At 51.3% G+C, this 19,475-nt stretch overlaps 1 protein-coding gene and 1 long non-coding RNA gene across 4 annotated transcripts; one reads left to right on the forward strand and one right to left on the reverse strand.

Moving 5' to 3' along the window:
- Positions 1-1,261: 1,261 nt before the first annotated feature.
- On the reverse strand, positions 1,262-18,547 carry ITPA (inosine triphosphatase). Of its 3 annotated transcripts, XR_002515184.2 has the most exons (9): positions 17,415-18,547; positions 13,512-13,569; positions 13,354-13,418; positions 12,688-12,761; positions 10,595-10,626; positions 7,194-7,309; positions 6,838-6,894; positions 3,504-3,580; positions 1,709-1,749 (listed from the first exon to the last, which is right to left on the reverse strand). XR_002515184.2 is itself a non-coding variant. In XM_003905006.5 (8 exons), exons 1-8 carry the CDS (start codon positions 17,478-17,480, stop codon positions 1,611-1,613), a joined length of 627 nt encoding a protein of 208 aa, XP_003905055.2. In that variant the 5' UTR covers positions 17,481-18,547; the 3' UTR covers positions 1,262-1,610. The 3 variants fall into 3 exon arrangements, 2 of the variants coding, with proteins under 2 accessions (XP_003905055.2, XP_031512469.1); XM_003905006.5 differs by lacking the exon at positions 6,838-6,894 and having other exon boundaries at positions 1,262-1,749; XM_031656609.1 differs by lacking the exons at positions 1,709-1,749; positions 3,504-3,580; positions 6,838-6,894 and adding an exon at positions 6,693-6,771.
- Positions 3,489-4,166, forward strand: LOC116270794. The gene is made up of 2 exons (XR_004179028.1): positions 3,489-3,660; positions 3,916-4,166. It is a non-coding gene; the product is annotated as an uncharacterized LOC116270794 (long non-coding RNA).
- Positions 18,548-19,475: the final 928 nt, after the last annotated feature.

Below are 19,475 nucleotides of genomic sequence, written 5' to 3' on the forward strand. Positions count from 1 at the left end.
TCTCGATCTCCTGACCTCGTGATCCACCCGCCTCGGCCTCCCAAAGTGCTGGGATTACAGGCTTGAGCCACTGCGTCCGGCCCAAGACAAGGTTTTGCCATGTTGCCCAGGCTGGTCGTGAAGTCCTGGGCTCAAGCGATCCTCCCACCTTGGCCTTCCAAAGTGCTGGGATTACAGGCATGAGCCACCTTGCCTAGAACTAGATACCTACTTCAGAGTATCACAGGTAGCTAAAGTAAAAAAAAATGGGCAGAAAGTGTCATGTACACCCAGGACAGAATTCTGGAGGAGCTGAACAGGCAATACAGAGAGGTGCCCTGCCCCACGCCTATGTCCCCATCCCACCCAGGCAGCATGTGATTCTTCTTTGGAGTACCCTCATCAGTAGCCTAGGTGTTCCCTGCACAGGGGGGCTGCATCCATGATCAACTGGCAAGGAGCAGGCAGGCCCCCAGCACCCCACGTCTGAGGCCCAGCTAGACTTTTCCCACCCATCAAGGAGACTCAGGAGACTGGGCAGGGACGCAGCACCTCCTGGGGATTTAACCCAGCCGGAGCTTGCAGGCAAGAGGGGAGTGAAGGAACGACACTGTCCTGACCCAGGGCCATCCTGCTGGATGGAGTCACAGGGACTGCAGGGGTCTCTCCAGAGCTGCCTGTGGGCACAGAAGCAAGCCTGGAGGTGCCCCACCAGCCTGAGCCTACCACGCCCCCCTTGAATGTCCTTGGGTTGGACACTCTGACAAGGCAGCCACCTGGGGAAGTCCCTTCCAGGCAATGACTTCTCCAGGGCACAGAGTAAGGGTGTGTGGCGTGAGCGAGGTCTCCTGAGGGGTCTGCAGCCGGCAGGCTGAACTGTGGCTATCAAGCCAACTGGGGTCGAGGACTCCAGCCCCTCCTCACCATAAAAATGAACTGGGCATTGTAATTGTAAACCAACATTTTAGCGGCTCTGCTGTGTAACAGCATAAGGCAGAAGCACTGGGCGTGCCACACCGCCCAGCCCCCAACCCAGTAAGGCTTCATGGAGGCCCTGGCACTACCTGCAGGTAGGGGGCAGCATGGATCCAGGGTGGAGGTCAGCCCACAATCCATGCCACTGAGTGAGGCAAGAACGCGAGTGGAGATGTAACACTCCAGTTCACAGTGGCATCCGAACGCCTTCCACAGAGTGCTGCCCGTGTCCCCATCCCCACCCCCACCTAAAAGGCTTCCTGCACCTGCCAAAGGAGACTGAGACAGACACCTGCCTGGGGCAGGGTTCAAAACAGATATAGCTGGTTTATTTTGGAAACAAGTCTCATCCAGAAGTGTTATTTATTGCATTTAAAAAACATGGGAGGTGATTTCCATGGTTCCTCCCCAAGCCCTCACTCCCACCAAGTCCAGCTTTACCACCCAAGGTCCTTGCAGGATCCCAGGCCTGGAGGTTGTAGGAGAGAGCAGTGAATCCTAAGGGCAAGAGAATGGCATCCACTTGCCCAGAGTTTCTCAGAGCAGAGCCAGCTGCTCCTCCAGACAGGCTGGTGAGGCTACTCGACACCTCCAGGAAGGGGAAACCCTGAAGGAAGTACTTCCAGGGGTGCCTGCCTGATGCGGGAGGTTTCAGGCTAGCCCTCCCCAGATCCCCGGCCTGAGGGGCCTCCCCCAGCCGCAGAAGTCAAGCTGCCAAAGTACTCCTGCAGCTCCAGCAGGGCCCGGAAGCGATGGGAGACAGCGTTCTTCTCTGCCTTAGGCATCTCTGCGTACCTGAGGGATGACAGTAACAGCTCAGGGAGCCCAGATTCAGGGAGGAAACGCACCCCCTCCCTACCCTACCTCATCTCATTCCTGGAGTCCAAAGCTCACAGACCCCCAGAAAAGCAGAGGGGCCCAGCAGTTGCTGGCAGCCAGTTAACTTTTAAAAATCGGATCAAGGCCGGGCGCGGTGGCTCAAGCCTGTAATCCCAGCACTTTGGGAGGCCGAGACGGGCGGATCACGAGGTCAGGAGATCGAGACCATCCTGGCTAACACGGTGAAACCCCATCTCTATTAAGAAATACAAAAAACTAGCCGGGCGAGGTGGCGGGCGCCTGTGGTCCCAGCTACTCGGGAGGCTGAGGCAGGAGAATGGCGGGAACCCGGGAGGCGGAGCTTGCAGTGAGCTGAGATCCGGCCACTGCACTCCAGCCTGGGCGACAGAGCGAGACTCCATCTCAAAAAAAAAAAAAAAAAAAAAATCGGATCAAGTTTTCAATTCCCCTGGGGCAGAAACCCCCATGAATGAGCATGGAGGGATATTAAACTTACTCTAGTGTGCCCAAAAGTCATTAAGGGAAGCTGGGGACAGGGGGGATGAGCTGCATGTTTGATCAGCTTTGTCATCTGTTGACAGGAAGCAGTGGGGCCTGACAGAGCAAACACAGCAGTCTCCTCTAATGCGCGGAGGGCGGGGGAGCACTTGAACAGCTGGCCAGGGGCCTGACCTCTGTGCCAGCACGGCAGTGAGGTGAGAATCCCATACCCCGCCTGTGGCCTGCAGACTGCTCTGTGCAAGATGGCAGCCAGTAGCCACTAGCCAGGTGTGGCTATTTAAATGAATTAACACTGAATAAAAATATTCCATTTCTGGGTCTCACCACATGCAAGTACTCCACAGCCCCATATGGCTACTGGCTGGTTCCACAATGTCCTCACCCCTGCTGGGGCTATTGTGGGGCCTCAGACTGCGCTCCCTCAGGGCCCCTCCAGCCTGGAAAGCCTGATTCCAACAATGGCCCATGCCTTGTGTGAATAAGGGGGGATTCGTGCGAACTACTGAGAACAACTGGTACTTTGAGGGCATAAAATAGTGCCCACAAGAGGCTGCAAAACCCTGGACATTTTCCCAACCTAGATGGGGGTCAGAAAATGACGCCATAAAACTGTCAGATGTGGCCGGGCGCAGTGGCTCATGCCTGTAATCCTAGCACTTTGGGAGGCCAAGGCGGGTGGATCACCTGAGGTCAGTTTGAGACCAGCCTGGCCAATCTGGTGAAATCCCGTCTCTACTAAAAATAACAAAAATTAGCTGGGCATGATGGTGCATGCCTGCAATCCCAGCTGAGACAGGAGAATCGCTTGAACCCGGAAGGCAGAGGCTGCAGTGAGTCGAGATCACACCACTGCACCACTGCACTCCAGCAGCAAGCAAAACCCCGTCTCAAAAAAAAAAAAAAAAGTCAGAGGTACAGCTTACAAGCCAAGGCCAGAGAGGCGAAACCACTGGCTACACAGCTGATGTGGGGTGACCTGGAGCCTTAGAGCCCAGGACTCCCAGTGCCATCTGGCTGCCTTCCCGACCATGGACTAGGCCACCCAGATTCCTAGTGTCCACCCCAGCAGAGCTGCCTTTGGCTGGAACGGCACCCTCAGAGCCTCCCCAGCCCATATCCGCATGCCTGCACTTGGGCGGGGCACTGGCCCAACCCAAACCATGGCTATGCCAACCCCACACCCCAGGGAAGAAACCAGGGCTCCTTACGTCTGCTCATATCCATCAGGCTGAAAGCAGGGGTCCCAGCCAAAGTCCCGGCAGCCTCTGGGTGCCACGATCTGGCCCTGCCAAAGGAAAGGGGGTACTGGTGTGTAACTTGGTCCAGAGGACAAGCATGAGGAGGGCAGTGGCCAGTAGGAGTTTGGTGAGTTTGTGAATTTGATTTGACCCAACTTATGCAAAATAGTTGCAAGGCCTCTATAGCACCTGCAAATGTTTGCTGAATACAATAAAAAGCAGAGTGGAGCAGCTCTCCCCTCACACAGGGAGGAGGCATGCACCCGATGGGCCCACTGGCACCTCCGAGGCCACGTGCCCTCGCCACACCCGGGACAAATTGGGATATCACTGAAGAACAATGAGGCTACTTTGATAGATAGAAAACGTTTTCTCCTAATAGGAAGCTAAGTGCCCTGAAGTCTGTGGACAAGCCAGATGCCTGCCACTATGACCGTGTTCCTGAAAATGCAAGGAAGACTTTAACCATACGATGAAACACTGCAACCAGAAGCAGGCACCCAGCTCCCCACTTCATGAACACATAAGTGAGTACAGTAAACACTGGCTGTAGTAGGGAAATTCCACAGTGAAAATGTTAGAAAAAAGAACAAATTGTAATCCAGTGACATGAAATGTCATGTTGTTATCAAAGTAAAAAAAAAGAAAAAACAATCTGGCCAGGCACGGTGGCTCATGCCTGTAATCCCAGGACTTTGAGAGGCTGAGGTGGGAAGATCACTTGAGCCCAGCAATTTGAGACTACCCTGGGCAACATGGCAAAAGCGAAATCCCATCTCTACAAAAAATACAAAAATTAGCCTAGCCTGGTGGTGTGAGCCTGTAGTCCCAGATACTTGGTGGGAAGACTGCTTGAGCCCAAGAGGTCGAGGCTGCAGTGAGCTGTGATCCAGCCCGGGCGACAGACTGAGACCCTGAATCAAAACAAACATACAAACATTCCAAAAAACAAACAAAAAAACCCAAAAAATTCTAACTGAAAAAATACAAGGGGCCAGGTGTGGTAGCTCATGCCTGTAATCTCAGCGCTTTGGGAAGCGGAGAAGGGAGGATGGTTTAAACTCAGGAGTTCAAGACCAGTCTGGGCAACACAGTCAGACCCTATCTCTACCAATTTTTTTTTTTTTTTTTTTTTTAATTAGCCAGATGTAGTAGCTCGCACCTGAGGTCCTAGCTACTCAGGAGGCTGAGGTGGGAGGATGACTTGAGCCTGAGAGATCAAGGCTGCTATGAACTGTAACCATGCCACTGCACTCCAGCCTGGGTGATAAAGCAAGACCCTGTCTTAAAAACATTTTTTTTTTTAATTTTTAAAAACTACAGTGGAGGTGGTACATGATTGGGATTAGTCACATAAATGCCAAGTAATTTAAACCCAAAGGCAAATTCTACTTCCGCTATGAGAGGCTGCGTGACCAAGGCCAGTTACTGAACCTCAACCATACAACAAATGTGTTTTGTGCACCCACAGTGGGCCTAGCCTTGCCCTCATACAATAGACCTCTTAAGCCAAACAGGCATTACACCAGTAAACAAATTAATAAAAGTAATGATTATACAATGCAAAGTGCCTTAAAGGGAATGAACAAGGTGTTAAGTTCAATAATGAAAGTATGGGGGCCTGCACGGTGGCTCATGCCTATAATCCCAGCACTTTGGAAGGCCAAGGAGGGTGGATCACCCGAAGTCAGGAGTTCGAAACCAGCCTGACCGAAATGGCGAAACCCCATCTCTACTAAAAATACAAAAATGAGCCGGGCATTCCTTGAACCCAGGAGGTGGAGGTTGCAGTGAGCCGAAATCATGCCATTGCACTCCAGCCTGGCAACAGAGCAAGACACCGTCTCAAACGAATAAACAAAAAAGCTATAACCAGTGAGTACCAAGAAAAAAAAAATGGTCACGATAGTAATTTTTTTTTTTTAAACCATCACCACCACCACCAAAAACTTTTACCAGACAAGGTAAGACATCTGTGAACAGCTCCCAGTGGAATCTCTGGACATTGTCCTGAGCAGCAGGAACTGCGCAGAGAAGTGAAGTGGCAGAAGGCATGCTTCTGCACAGGGAGAGAGCAGGTGGGCACAGGGGCAGCAGCCAGCCTGGAGGGTAGTCTGGACCCTGGGAGAAGCAGCTGTAATTCAGAATCTGATAGGCAGGTAAGGGGTGTGGAATACATCTCACGGAAGGAATAAGTTTGGGCAAATAATTAAGGTGTTATTATTATTATTATTATTATTATTATTTTTTGAGACTGGGTCTCACTCCATTACTCCATGGCTGGAGTGCAGGAGTGCGATCATAGCTCACTGTACCCTCAAACTCCTAGGCTCAGGTGATCCTCCCACCTCAGCCTCCCAAGTAGTTGGGACTACAGGTGTGCACCATCATGCCCAGCTAATTATTTATTTATTTATTTTTGAGACAGGGTCTGGCTATGTTACCCAGGCTGGTCTCAAACTCCTGGCCTCAAGCCATCCTCCTGCTTTCGCTTTGCAAAGTGCTGGGATTACATGTGTGAGCCACTGTGCTCAGCCTCATTTTTTGGGGGGGGGGGAGCACGGAGTCTTGCTCTTGTCACCCCCAGGCTGGAGTGCAGTGGCGGGATCTCGGCTCACTGCAACCTCTGCCTCCCGGGTTCAAGCGATTCTCCCACCTTAGCCTCCCGAGTAGCTGGGATTACAGGCATCTGCCACCAGGTCCAGCTATTTTTTGTATTTTTAGTAGAGACAGGGTTTAGCTATGCTAGCCAGGCTGTTCTTGAACGCCCGACCTCAGGTGATCCACCTGCCTCGGCCTCCCAAAGTGCTGGGATTACAGACGTGAGCCACCACGCCTGGCCTCATTTTTAGATTATTTGTAAAGATGGGGTCTTATTATGGTGCCCAGGCTAATCTTGAACACCTGGGCTCAAGAAAGCCTCCCACCTGGGACTCCCAAAGTGCCAAGATTACAGGTGTAAATCACCAAACCTGGCCAAGAATTCACATTGTATACTTGGACCCTGGAGGCAGAGGTTGCAGTGAGCCGAGATGACACCACTGCACTCCAGCCTGGGCAACACAGCAAGACTTTGTCTCAAAAAAAAAAAAAAAAAAAATTAAGATTCTATTATACATAAACACGAAAAGTTGGAAAGGCTAAGAGATAGTCAAGCACCTTGGCAGTTGGATAAGGAAATCTGAGCTTGGAGAAGTCTGGGCTATACATGTAGCTTTGATCCAAGTGTGGTTTCTTACTAACAACAACAAAAAAAAAAAAAAAGAAAGAAAGAAAGAAAAAAAGTAGTTTTGGGAGTTGTCACCTTCAGTTTGCTCTTCTGGGTCTATCAGGCCTCAGGAGCTGTTAGCCAAGCCTTTCCCTGAAACAACAGCCTCAGGGGTCAAACAGGTTTCAGAATTGACAACACTTCCATTGTCCTGCCCAGGGGCGCCCCTCAGCAAGGCGAAGGTAACTACTCTGGCCCCAGGGCACCCTTTCCACCACCCTCCTAGGATTGACAGCACTTCTACCTATGCTGCCCAGGGGAGCCTCTCAGCAAGGCATCTTTGGCCCCAAGGCGCCCTTCCCACTACCCTCCCGCAGACCCGGGGCGGTCGGCTTCTGTCGCGGCACCCCCTGGCGGCGTGCGGCGGGAACTGCATCAAGGTGGTTACGCACCGAGGTCCGGCCCCTGAACAGGCGCACGGGCTGGCTTGGGTCCCCGGTGCTGAGTGCAAACGTGCAGAGCGCGTAGGCTGACTTGTCCTCGAACCCAGCCAGGAGCTGGTGGAGACCTGCGGGTGGGCAGTGAGGGCTCAGGGCATCCCTGCTGGCTAACTCCCACCCCCACTCCCAAGAAGCCCACTAAGGGTGGGGAGGCAGGAATTCCCTAAAAAGGGAAATTAGGTCTCAAATGGGGTAACGGGGGCGGCAGAGCCCAAGGCAGTGGGACTAGGCTTGAAATGGAAGTCTCTGGGCATTCTCGCTTCCCTCTAGCACAGGCTGACGACACAAGGCTTTATTTAAAGTCAGAAAACTAGCGAATGCAGTGTGGACCTTGTTTGATTCCTGATTCAAAACTAACCAACTGTAGGCCGGGCGCGGTGGCTCATGCCTGTAATCCCAGCACTTTGGGAGGCCAAGGTGGGCAGATCACGAGGTCAGAAGATCGAGACCATCCTGTCTAACACGGTGAACCCCGTCTCTACTAAAAATACAAAAAAATTAGCCGGGTGTGGTGGCGGGCACCTGCAGTCCCAGCTACTCCGGAGGCTAAGGCAGGAGAATGGCGTGAACGCGGGAGGCGGAGCTTGCAGTGAGCCGAGATCAGGCCACTGCACTCCAGCCTGGGCGACAGAACAAGACTCCGTCTCAAAAAAACAAAACAAAACAAAACAAAAAAACTAACCAACTTTAATAGGCACTTTTTCTACAACCAAGGAAATCCAAAAAATGATTAGGTAATATTAAAAATGATTATATTTTAGTTATTTAACAGTTTCTTAACTTTTCACCTTTTAGAAATACAGTGGCTTCATTTGGTGGCTCATACCTGTAATCCCAACACTTTGGGAGGCCAAGGCGGGTGGGTCGCTTGAGCTCAGGAGTTTGAGACCAGCCCGGGCAACATAGTGAGACCTCACCTCTATAAAAAACACAAAAATTAGCTAGGCATGGTGGCTTACACCTGTAGTCCCAGCTACTCAGGAGGCTGAGGTGGGAGGATCACTTGAGCCCGGATGGTGGGCAGTGAGCCGAGATTGAGCCACTGCACTCCAGCCTGGGCAACAGAGGGAGACCCTTGTCTCCAAAAAAAATTAAAACAAATAAAAATAAATACAAGCTGAAGAACTTACTGATGATATGGTGTCTGTGATTTGCCTTAAAATACTGGACTTAGGAAAAATAAGAGGGGTTATAGATGTCACAAAAACAGGCATTGTGCTGATAACCCTGGAAGCTGGTTGATGGTGACTGAGGTTCATTATTCTACTGTTTTTTTTTAATTGACAAACAATAACTGTATATATTTATGCCCATTATCCTATTATGATATTCTACTGCGCAGATTTGAAATGCTCTATAATGCAAAGTGTTTTTTGTTTTTTTTTTTTTGAGACGGAGTCTCGCTCTGTCACCCAAGCTGGAGTACAGTGGTGCGATCTCGGCTCACTGCAAGCTCCACCTCCCGGATTCACGCCATTCTCCTGCCTCAGCCTCCTGAGTAGCTGGGACTACAGGCATCCGCCACCATGCCCAGCTAATTTTTTTTTTTTTTTTTTTTTTTTTTGAGGCGGAGTCTCGCTCTGTCGCCCAGGCTGGAGTGCAGTGGCGCGATCTCGGCTCACTGCAAGCTCCGCCTCCCGGGTTTACGCCATTCTCCTGCCTCAGCCTCCCGAGTAGCTGGGACTACAGGCGCCGCCACCACGCCCGGCTAATTTTTTGTATTTTTAGTAGAGACGGGGTTTCACTGTGTTGGCCAGGATGGTCTCGATCTCCTGACCTCGTGATCCGCCCGTCTCGGCCTCCCAAAGTGCTGGGATTACAGGCTTGAGCCACCGCGCCCGGCCGCCCAGCTAATTTTTTGTATTTTTAGTAGAGACGGGGTTTCACCGTGTTAGCCAGGATGGTCTCGATCTCCTGACCTCGTGATCTGCCCGCCTCAGCCTCCCAAAGTGCTAGGATTACAGGCGTGAGCCACCGCACCCGGCCAATGTGAAGTGTTTTTAAAAGCACATAAGGACGGGTGCGGTAACTCATGCCTGTAATCCCAGCATTTTGGAAGGCCGAGGTGGGTGGATCACCTGAGGTTAGGAGTTCGAGATCTGCTACACGGGAGGCTGAGGCAGGAGAATCGCTTGAACTCAGGAGGCAGAGGTTGTAGTGAGCTGAGATCGTGCCATTGCACTCTAGCATGGGCAACAACAGTGAAACTTGTCTCCAAAAAAAGAAGGCCAGGCGTGGTAACTCACACCTGTAATCCCAGCACTTTGGGAGGCTGAGGCAGGCAGATCACAAGGTCAGGAGATTGAGGCCATCCTGACCTACATGGTGAAATCCCAACTCTACTAAAAATACAAAAATTAGTTGGGCATGGTGGCATACGCCTGAAGTCCCAGCTACTCAGGAGGCTGAGGCGGAAGAATCGCTTGAATCCAGGAGGTGGAGGTTGGAGTGAGCTGAGATCGTGCTACTGCACTCCAGCCTGGGTGACAGAGTGAGACTCCATCTCTCAAAAAAAAAAAAAAAAAAAATTTAGCCAGCGTGGTGGTGCATGCCTGTAATCCCAGCTGCTTGGGAGGCTGAGGCAGGAGGATTGCTTGAACCAGGGAGGCAGAGGTTGCAGTGAGCTGAGATTGAGCCACTGCACCCTAGCCTTGGCAACAGTGAGACTCCATCTCAAATAAATAAATAAATAAATACATAGGCTGGGCGCGGTGGCTCACACCTGTAATCTCAGCACTTTGGGAGGCCAAGGTAGGAGGATCACTTGAGGTCAAGTGTTCGAGACTGGCCTGGCCAACATGGTGAAACCCCCTCTCTACTTAAAATACAAAAATTAGCCGGGCATGGTGGTGGGCGCCTGTAATCCCAGCTATTTGGAAGGCTGCGGCAGGAGAATCGCTTGAACACAAGAGGCGGAGGTTGCAGTGAGTCGAGATCATACCAGTGCACTCCAGCCTGGGCAAGAGTGAGACCCTGTCTCTAAATAAATAAATAAAAGCACATAAAGAGGGGACATTTTGGCTTGCAACTGTGGGTGACAGGATATGCACTGCTGGGGTCCAGGAGGGGCAGTCCTCCAATTCCCAGGGCAGGCCCTGGCTAAAGCAGTCACGAGGGCCAAGTCCCTCTTGAAAGTTCCTCAACCCTACAGCTCCCACCATCCCTCCCCCACACAGTGCTCTCTGGAGTACAGGGTAAGTGTGAACTACAGGTGCTAGATGGGGAAAATGAGGTGGAGGCTCCGTGGTGGGGGCTAGAACCTGGGACTCCTGACTACTAGTTGGGGTCCTTCCCCTAGAGCAAGCCCAGATTCTCATTCCCAACAGATCCAAGGAAGAAACAAAGCAGAATACCTTCAGGCTTTAACTTCTCCAGAAACCACTTTCTGCAAGAGAAATAAAGGAGAGTCAGAACACCAGGAGCAGCTGGATCTTCTTACCACCTTTTCCTGGCTGTTCCCTATTGACAGCCAAGGGTAAATGAAAAAGAATGCCTCCAAGGGCCAGGCGAGGTGGCTCCCACCTGTAATCCCAGCACTTTGGGAGGCTAAGGCAGGTGGATCGCTTGAGCTCAGCAGTTTTTTTTGAGACGGAGTCTCACTCTGTTGCCCAGGCGATCTCTGCTCACTGCAAGCTCCGCCTCCTGGGTTCATGCCATTCTCCCGCCTCAGCCTCCCGAGTAGCTGGGACTACAGGCGCCCACCACCACGCCCAGCTAATTTTTTTTTTTTTTGAGGAGGAGTCTTGCTCTGTCACTCAGGCTGGAGTGCAGTGACATGATCTTGGCTCACCACAAGCTCCACCTCCCGGATTCCCACCATTCTCCTGCCTCAGCTTCCCCAGTAGATGGGACTACAGGTGCCCGCCACCACGCCCGGCTAATTTTTTTGTATTTTTAGTAGAGACAGGGTTTCACCATGTTAGCCAGGATGGTCTCGATCTCCTGACTTCATGATCCGCACACCTCGGCCTCACAAAGTGCTGGGATTACAGGCGTGAGCCACCGCGCCCAGCCTAATTTTTTGTATTTTTAGTAGAGACAGGGTTTCACCATTCACAGGATGGTCTCGATCTCCTGACCTCGTGATCCACCCGCCTCGGCCTCCCAAAGTGCTGGTATTACAAGTGTGAGCCACCATGCCCGGCTGAGCTCAGGAGTTTGAGAAAAACTTGGACAACACAGCGAAATCCCATCTCTACAAAAAATGCAAAAAAACTGGCTGGGCACGTGCCTGCAGTCCCAGCCACTCGGGAAGCTGAGGCAGGCGGATAGCTTGAGCCAAGCAAGTGAGCTGTGATCACACCACTGAACTCCTACCTCAGCGACAGACTGAGACGCTGTCTAACACACCAAAAGTAAATAAATACAGGCCAGGCACAGTGGCTCACACCTGTAATCCCAGCACTGTGGGAGGCCGAAGAGGGCAGATCACAAGGTCAGGAGTTTGAGACCATCCTGGCTAACATGGTGAAAACCCATCTCTACTAAAAATACAAAAAATTAGCTGTGGTGGTGGGCACCTGTAATCCCAGCTGCTCAGGAGGCTGAGACAGGAGAATGGCGTGAATGCAGGAGGTGGAGCTTGCAGTGAGCTGAGATTGCGCCGCTGCACTCCAGCCCGGGCGACAGAGCAAGACTCCATCTCAAAAAAAAATAATAAATAGGCTGGGCGCGGTGGCTCAAGCCTGTAATCCCAGAACTTTGGGAGGCCGAGACGGGCGGATCACGAGGTCAGGAGATTGAGACCATCCTGGCTAACACGGTGAAACCCCGTCTCTACTAAAAATACAAAAAACTAGCCAAGCGAGGTGGCGGGTGTCTGTAGTCCCAGCTACTCGGGAGGCTGAGGCAGGAGAATGGTGTAAACCCGGGAGGCGGAGCTTGCAGTGAGCTGAGATCCGGCCACTGCACCCCAGCCCGGGCGACACAGCGAGACTCTGTCTCAAAAAATAAATAAATAAATAAATAAATAAGTACAAAAAATTAGCTGGGTGTGGTGATGCACACCTGTAGTCCCAGCTACTCAGGAAGCTGAGGTGGAAAGATCACCTGAGCCTGGGAGGTGGAGACTGCAGTGAGCCATGATCACGCCACTGCACTCCAGCCGCCTGGGTAACAGAGACTGTATCCAAAAAAAAAAAAAAAGGAAGAAAGAAATCAAGTTTTAGATTCCAACTTCCTTGTTTTCTCTTTCCTGAAATTAATCTACCTATGAACGTACTTCTCAAATGCGTGGGGTCCCCTTTACCGTCTCCACTTACAGGTCGCATTCTCACACTTTACAAAAGAAAGACATGCTTCTCCTATCCCATCGTTCCTTGGGACAACGTGAAAGGCTGTTGATGTGAAGACAGGGAATGACCTGCAGTATCAGGTGCCTCATCATTTTGCAGTTCTGGTGGTTTTGGGCCTGGGGCCCTGTAAGGGGGTGGAGGTGGGCACTCACATGTAGGGGCCGGGGAGCCCTCCAAGGGCGTTGTAGCACAGACAGGTGTCCTCAACCAGCACGGGCCCCTGTACCTGCAGCACAAAGACATGCAGCCCTGAGACACACGATCACCATCCCCTCCTGGAACACCGAGGTCACCCAGGCTGGGGCCAGCCCTCAGCTAGCTGAGATCTGTGGCAGACAGCACCCTGGGAGCTGCCCTCGGCCAATCTCTTACCTTTGGCCAATCTCTTATCTTATGAAGACACCAAAGCTTTGGCTGATTGTAAAGCTTGCTCCAGGCACAGCAATGGGAGAGCTGGGATTCGCACTCAGCCTGACTCTCCACAGCATGCTTTCTGAGTTCCACAAACAAGTGTGAATGCAGCAGTGGATGTGTGTGGGGAGGATATAGGGCTGGAATGCATGTGTCTGAGCATTTGGGGGAAGGAGAGTCTGTGTGTATGTAGGAGTGTATAGTAATGGTCTGGGGGAGATACCATGTATTCAAGGCTGGCAAAGGAAGGCAGTGTTCCAAAGCCAATATTAACTGAACCCTAGAGGGCTCTGGGCCGGTCCTAGAAAGCTCAACAAACTTGTTTACTCTATTGTTTCCAGCAGGCACAGGCCCTGGAAGCTACCTGGACAAGAGGAGCAAGTGTGGGACAAGGGCAGGGCAAGCACCTGGCGAGCTGCCTCCTGACATTTCTGTATGGAAATCTCATCCGGCTCCCCCTGGTACTCCGGCACTTATCAGGGAAACAGACACACAGAGAGTCAGGTCACAGGAAGACAGATAAAATCCAACCATCTTTTAAAAATAAAACAAAACAGAGACATACGGTCAATTTTCTGTGCCACCAAAGTGCATGGAAACTTATCTCCTAGAATCTGAATGACCTGTTTCAAAAGAAAAGAGAAGATTTATCACCATCTAATGATTCCCCATTACTATGTGAGCACGTGAGCTGTCATCCACCTTTCTCATCGATAACTCTCCTGCCAATCTCCTAAAGCTTACCAACTCAGGCCCGTGAGCCTCACCCCGGCTTTCAGGGTCCCACCCCAGCAAGCCAGCCCCTTCCATCTCCTTACTTCTCTGTCTCTCCTACATCAGGTCTCTGCTTGTGCTAAGCCCCCATCCAGAACACCCTCTTCCTTTCTCAATGCTCCTAGAAACCCTAGCCACCCTCCTAAACCAGAAATTCTCTATCAGAAGATACCCAGAATTCAGGAGGCCTGTGAACATGGATTGGAAAAAAAATATCTTTAGTCTTAGTAACCTTAATTGAAATTTAGTATCTTTGGCCGGGCACAGTGGCTCACGCCTGTAATCCCAGCACTTTGGGAGACTGAGGCGGGTGGATCACGAGGTCAGGAGATCGAGACCACCCTGGCTAACATGGTGAAACCCCGTCTCTACTAAAAATACAAAAAATTAGCCTGGCATGGTCGCGGGCACCTGTAGTACCAGCTACTCGGGAGGCTGAGACAGGAGAATGGCTTGAATCCAGGAGGCGGAGCTTGCAGTGAGCCGAGATCGCGCCACTGCACTCCAGCCTGGGTGACAGAGTGAGACTCTGTCTCAAAAAAAAAAAAAAAAAAAGAAATTTAGTATCTTTTTCCATTATGAATATAGGTAACAAACCAAAATATTACTAGCAGTTCCTGACTTTTAAACCTACTAAAATCACAGATGTTGTTATAACTCATTACAACTGCTGCAGATATCTCAAAATACCATTTATCTGGATATTTTAAAATTAAGGGGCTAGGTGCTGTGGCTCACGCTTGTAATCTCAGCACTTTCAGAGGCCAAGGTGGGCATATTGCTTGAGCCCAGAAGTTTGAGACTAGCTTGAACAACATGGCAAAACCCCATCTTTACAAAAAATACAAAAATTAGCTGGGCATGGTGGCATGCGCCTTAAGTCCCAGCTACTCAGGAGGCTGGGGCAGGAGGATTGCTTGAGCACAGAAGATTGAGGCTACAGTGAGCCAAGATTACACCATTGCATTCCAGCCTTAGGCAACAGAGTGAGACCCCGTCTCAAAAAAAAAAAAAAAAAAGGTAATTACTCATACATTGGTAGATTAAATCCTTTAATGCATTAAGAAAGTATAGATAACTAAATCACAAATATTTGTAACATTTTGATAATTGTACTTCACTATAGTTGATTTCCTTTGTAATCCTATGTATTTTATTTATTTATTTTTTTTTTTGAGAGAGGATCTCTCTCTGTCACCCAGGCTGGAGTACAGTGGCACAAACACAGCTCACTAGAGCCTCAACCTCCTGGGTCCAAGAGATCCTCCTGCCTCAGCCTCCCATGTACCTAGAACCACAGGTGGCCCAGGTACCATGCTTAGGCTAATTATTTGTACAGCTAGGGTCTCACTTTGTTGCCCAGGCTGGTCTTGAACTCCTGGGCTCAAGAGATCCTCCTTGAGCCTCAGTCTCCCAAAGTGCTGGGATTATAGGTATGAACCACAGTGCCCAGCCTGTAATACCATGTATTTTATTTTGTACATTTGAAACTATTTTCCTGAGAAAGATTCTATAGGTTTCCTCAGTCTGCCAATGGCATACCACTAGTTAAGACTACCTGTTCGACCAGGCGCAGTGGTTCATGCGTGTAATCTAACACTTCGGGAGGCGGAAGCGGGCAGATCACCTGAGGTCGGGAGTCCAAGACCAACCAGCCTGACCAACATGGAGAAACCCTGTCTCTACTAAAAATACAAAAATTAGCTGAGTGTGGTGGCACACACCTGTAGTCCCAGCTACTGGGAAGGCTGAGGCATGAGGATTGCTTGAACCCGGGAGGCGGAGGTTGCAGTGAGCTGAGATACACTCCAGCCTGGGCGACAGAGTGAGACTTGTCTAAAAAAAAAAAAACCACAGCTGGGCGAGGTGGTTCACGCCTGTAATCCCAGCACTTTGGGAGGCAGAAGCGGATAGAGGGTGGATCACCTGAGGTCAGGAGTTTGAGACCAGTCTGGCCAACATGGCAAAATCCCGTTTCTACTCAAAATACAAAAATTAGCCAGGCGTGGTGACGCATGCCTGTAATCCCAGATACTCGGGAGGCCGAGGCAGGAGAATCGCTTGAACCCAGGAGGCGAAGGTTGCAGCGAGCAGAGATCACACCACTGCACTCCAGCCTGGGTGACAAAGTGAGACTCTGTCTCAAAAAAAAAAAAAAAGACTACCTGTTTTAGGCCAAGTTCAAGTCCATGTTCCCCAAGGAGTCTCCCTTGGCTACTCTAGCGCCGCCTTCTTCTTCTTTTTTTTATTTTGAGATGGAGTCTCACTCTGTCACTCTGTCACCCAGGCTGGAGTACAGTGGTGTCATCTCAGCTCACTGTAACCTCTGCTTCTGGGCTTCAAGCGATTCTCCTGTTCCAGCCTCCTGAGTAGCTGGGACTACAGACATGTGCCACCATGCCCAGCTAATTTTTGTATTTTTAGTAGAGATGGAGTTTCACCATGTTGGCCAGGCTGGTCTTGAACTCCTGACCTCAGATGATTTGCCTGCCTCAGCCTCCCAAAGTGCTGGGATTACAAGCGTGAGGCACCGCACCCAGGCTCCAGCTCCTTCTTTAAATGAGGGCAATATTCTCAGTCAGAGGTTTGGGGTCTCATGCCCATTGTCCTGCATGGGCTCTGTTCAGGGTGGCACTGCCTGACTGGTCTGGCCTCAGGATCCCAAACCTTTTTTCAGCAGAAGGCTCTGGTTCCTGACAAGGCCACTTTGTCCTGGCACCAAAGTGACATCAGTCCCTCCCTACGCTACAGGCAAATATAGGTTTCCCTAGTGATTACACCCCGCTGGTCTGACTCAGACATATCCAGTGGGTGTCATCCTGATCCCCCACACAAGACCCCCACTCCATGGCTATGGCTGATTGAACAGGGGCAAACACTTGATTCAAGCAAAGCCAGTCGGAGCTGATATCTGGTAGAAGTCTCACTGTTCCATCCCCCAGCAGGGAAGAAAGGGGAAATACATGAACAGGAATAGGGATCAGCATCCAGAGAGAACAAGGACAAGTTAGCTTCTTGAGGGAACCTCAGGTCCTGCAGGACACGGTAACACTATATTCCCACAGGAGTCATCTGGTGGCTTACATGAACTCCCTGTGTGTCTCTGTTACTTGCTAGCCACAAAGTCCCTGCAAACAGAAACTTTAGATCCACTGCCTCCTTTACGCCTCCTCCCTGTAGCGCTGTGAAGCAAATGTCCTGCACATCCCCACTTCACACACGCGAAAAGAGGTTAGAACATTTTAGGACGGTGGTGGGGCACGGATTGCTTAGTGTGGAACTCCGCCCCACGCCCTCTGTGGGTCCTTGCTAGCCCTGGCCCAGCAGCGGGATGTGGGTAAGTCCCAGAAGAGTATTGGGACACTGGGTTGGGGTCTACTTCAATAGGTGACCTTCGGGGCGGTTGCTAAGGGCCCCGCTACTCCTCCGGGTCCCGCAGTCGCTGACCACACAAGCTCTGTGTCGGGATCTGTCAAGACCCTCGTTCCTTCGCCAACCCCGGGGCGCCCCGATTCCATAGCCACTCCCTTCTTGCGCCCCAGCCTTTCCACACAGCCGGGTCAGGACCCATCCTTCCGGGCTGAATTCTCTTCTCTCTCCATGCCTCCTCCCACGTGCTTCCCTCCACCCGGAAGCCCCTTCTCCGCCGTATTCCCAGCTGCCTCCCAGTCAGCCCCCAACACCCTCCCGGCACCTCCTCCAGCTTCTTGGCGTTCCCCGTGACAAACACGATCTTCTTCCCCACCAATGAGGCCGCCATGGTGAGCCCCGGTTACCCAGCTGAGCCACCGAAAACTCCTTGGCGTCCAGTGACAGAAAACTTCCGGCTGGTGGCGGAAGTAAACGGCTCAGTTTCCGGCCAGGGGTCGGGGGAAAGCAGACCCGGACCCCAAGGCGCGTATCGGGCGACTGGGCTCGCGGTGGCGGCCTAGCCCTCCGCGTCCGAATTGCTGGGGGCCTCCCAAGCCTGGAGATTGAGTGCTCCAAGACCCGTCCCTCCTGCCTAAGGGACGCTCTCTTCAAGAACCGGAAGAGACCACTACCACCCCCACCCCGCCCCTGGTTTCGCTCTTCTCTGCAATGGGGTCTCCGAAAGGAGAAGACTGCAGCCCTGTGATCCTGGAGGTTTGCGCTGTCCTACGCTGTCTCAAAAAACTGCCTCCTTCTAGGCAAGGGCTTCCAAACCCTCATCCTGCTCTCACCTTCAGCCTTACCCGCCAGCTCTGATCCACCGGACCGTGAACTTAAACTCGGCATAGCCTAAAACAAGCCCAAACTTCTCACCCGGTTTCACACCTAGGCTTGAGAGCTCAGTATCTAGACTCCCTCACTTCCTCATCCCTTCAGCCTCTCAAATCCATCACCCCTTCTCTGTGGCCACCGTTTCAGCCAGACCTTTGCATTCCAAACACAACTGAAAGTAGGAAGTGCCCTCTCAAAGGTGTGTCTGCTGAACCTCTGCTGATACTCTCTTTGCGGCAAGTCATCTGACTCGCTCCTCCAGAGACTCAGCCTTCTGCCCGCCGCCTGGAACCCTGGGTCAGTACCTCTTGAATGGCCACTTCTGCCCATGGACAAGAAAAGGAGGGAGTCTGAATTCTTACCAAGCTCCTCAGGCCATTCTGATGCTCATCAAAGTGTGGGAAAGCCCAGTGGCTCACACCTGTAATCCCAGCACTTTGGGAGACTGAGGCGAGTGGATCACCCGAGGTCAGGAGTTTGAGACCAGACTGACCAACATGGAGAAACCCTGTCTCTACTAAAAATACAAAATTAGCCAGGCATGGTGGTGCATGCCTGTAATCCCAGTTCAGAGAATTCAGGATTCAGGAGCATCACCTGAACTCGGGAGACAGGGGTTGCAGTGAGCAGAGATCGTGCCATTGGATTCCAATCTGGATAACAAGAGCAAAACTGCGTCTGAAAAAGAAAAAAAAAAAAAAAAAAAGCGTGGGAACCACTGCTTTGGGTGGTGACCTGTTTTCTTTTATTGAGGCAGAAACACCATTATGCAGACTACCTAGAGGAGTGGCCATGGGAATTTGGGGGCAGATGAGGGCCTGGAAGACATCAGTTACCCTGAGGAGCCTGAAAAGAAGAAAAACGGCCCACCCTACATGGACACCTTTCTTGGATCTTAGCCAGTTCAAGCCCCAGCTCAGGAAAAGCTTCCCTGAGCTCCCTTTCATCTGCTTGCATACCACTGACCTCTCCACTGCAAATAGATATTCATTTGTGTGATTCTGTTTTCTAAAAATTCTAATGGTAAAAACCACATCTGTTTTTGCTCACCTCTCTTTTTCTTTTTCTTTTCTTTTCTTTTCTTTTTTTTTTTTTTTTTTTTTGAGACGGAGTCTTGCTCTTGTCACCCAGGCTGGAGTTCTATGGCATGATCTCAGCTCACTGCAACCTCCGTCTCCCGGGTTGAAGCGATTCTCCTGCCTCAGCCTCCCAAGTAGCTGGGACTACAAGCACCTGCCACGACGCCCATCTAATTTCGGCATTTTTAGTAGTCACGGGGTTTCACCATGTTGGCCAGGCTGGTCTTGAACTCCTGACCTCGTGATCTGCCCACCTTGGCCTCCCTAAGTGCTGGGATTACAGGTGTGAGCCACTGCGTTTTTTGTTGTCGTTGTTGTTTTGAGATGGAGTCTCGCTCTTGTCGCCCAGGCTTGAGTGCAGTGGCACAATCTCGGCTCACTTCAACTTCTGACTCCCGGGTTCAAGGGATTCTCCTGCCTCAGCCTCCCCACTA

The sequence above is a fragment of the Papio anubis genome, chromosome 16 (genome assembly GCF_008728515.1).
Source record: "Papio anubis isolate 15944 chromosome 16, Panubis1.0, whole genome shotgun sequence".
Lineage (NCBI taxonomy): Eukaryota > Metazoa > Chordata > Mammalia > Primates > Cercopithecidae > Papio > Papio anubis.

What these genes read in the sequence shown, in the direction of transcription:
- ITPA (XM_003905006.5), bottom strand. Translation starts at nt 17,480, where the DNA reads ATGGCGGCCTCATTGGTGGGGAAGAAGATCGTGTTTGTCACGGGGAAC. An exon ending in GGTGGCACAGAAAATTGACC is followed by an intron (nt 13,419 to 13,511) that starts GTATGTCTCTGT and finishes TTCCCTGATAAG; the next exon opens with TGCCGGAGTACCAGGGGGAG. An exon ending in GTCAGGAGGCAGCTCGCCAG is followed by an intron (nt 12,762 to 13,353) that starts GTGCTTGCCCTG and finishes TTTGTGCTGCAG; the next exon opens with GTACAGGGGCCCGTGCTGGT.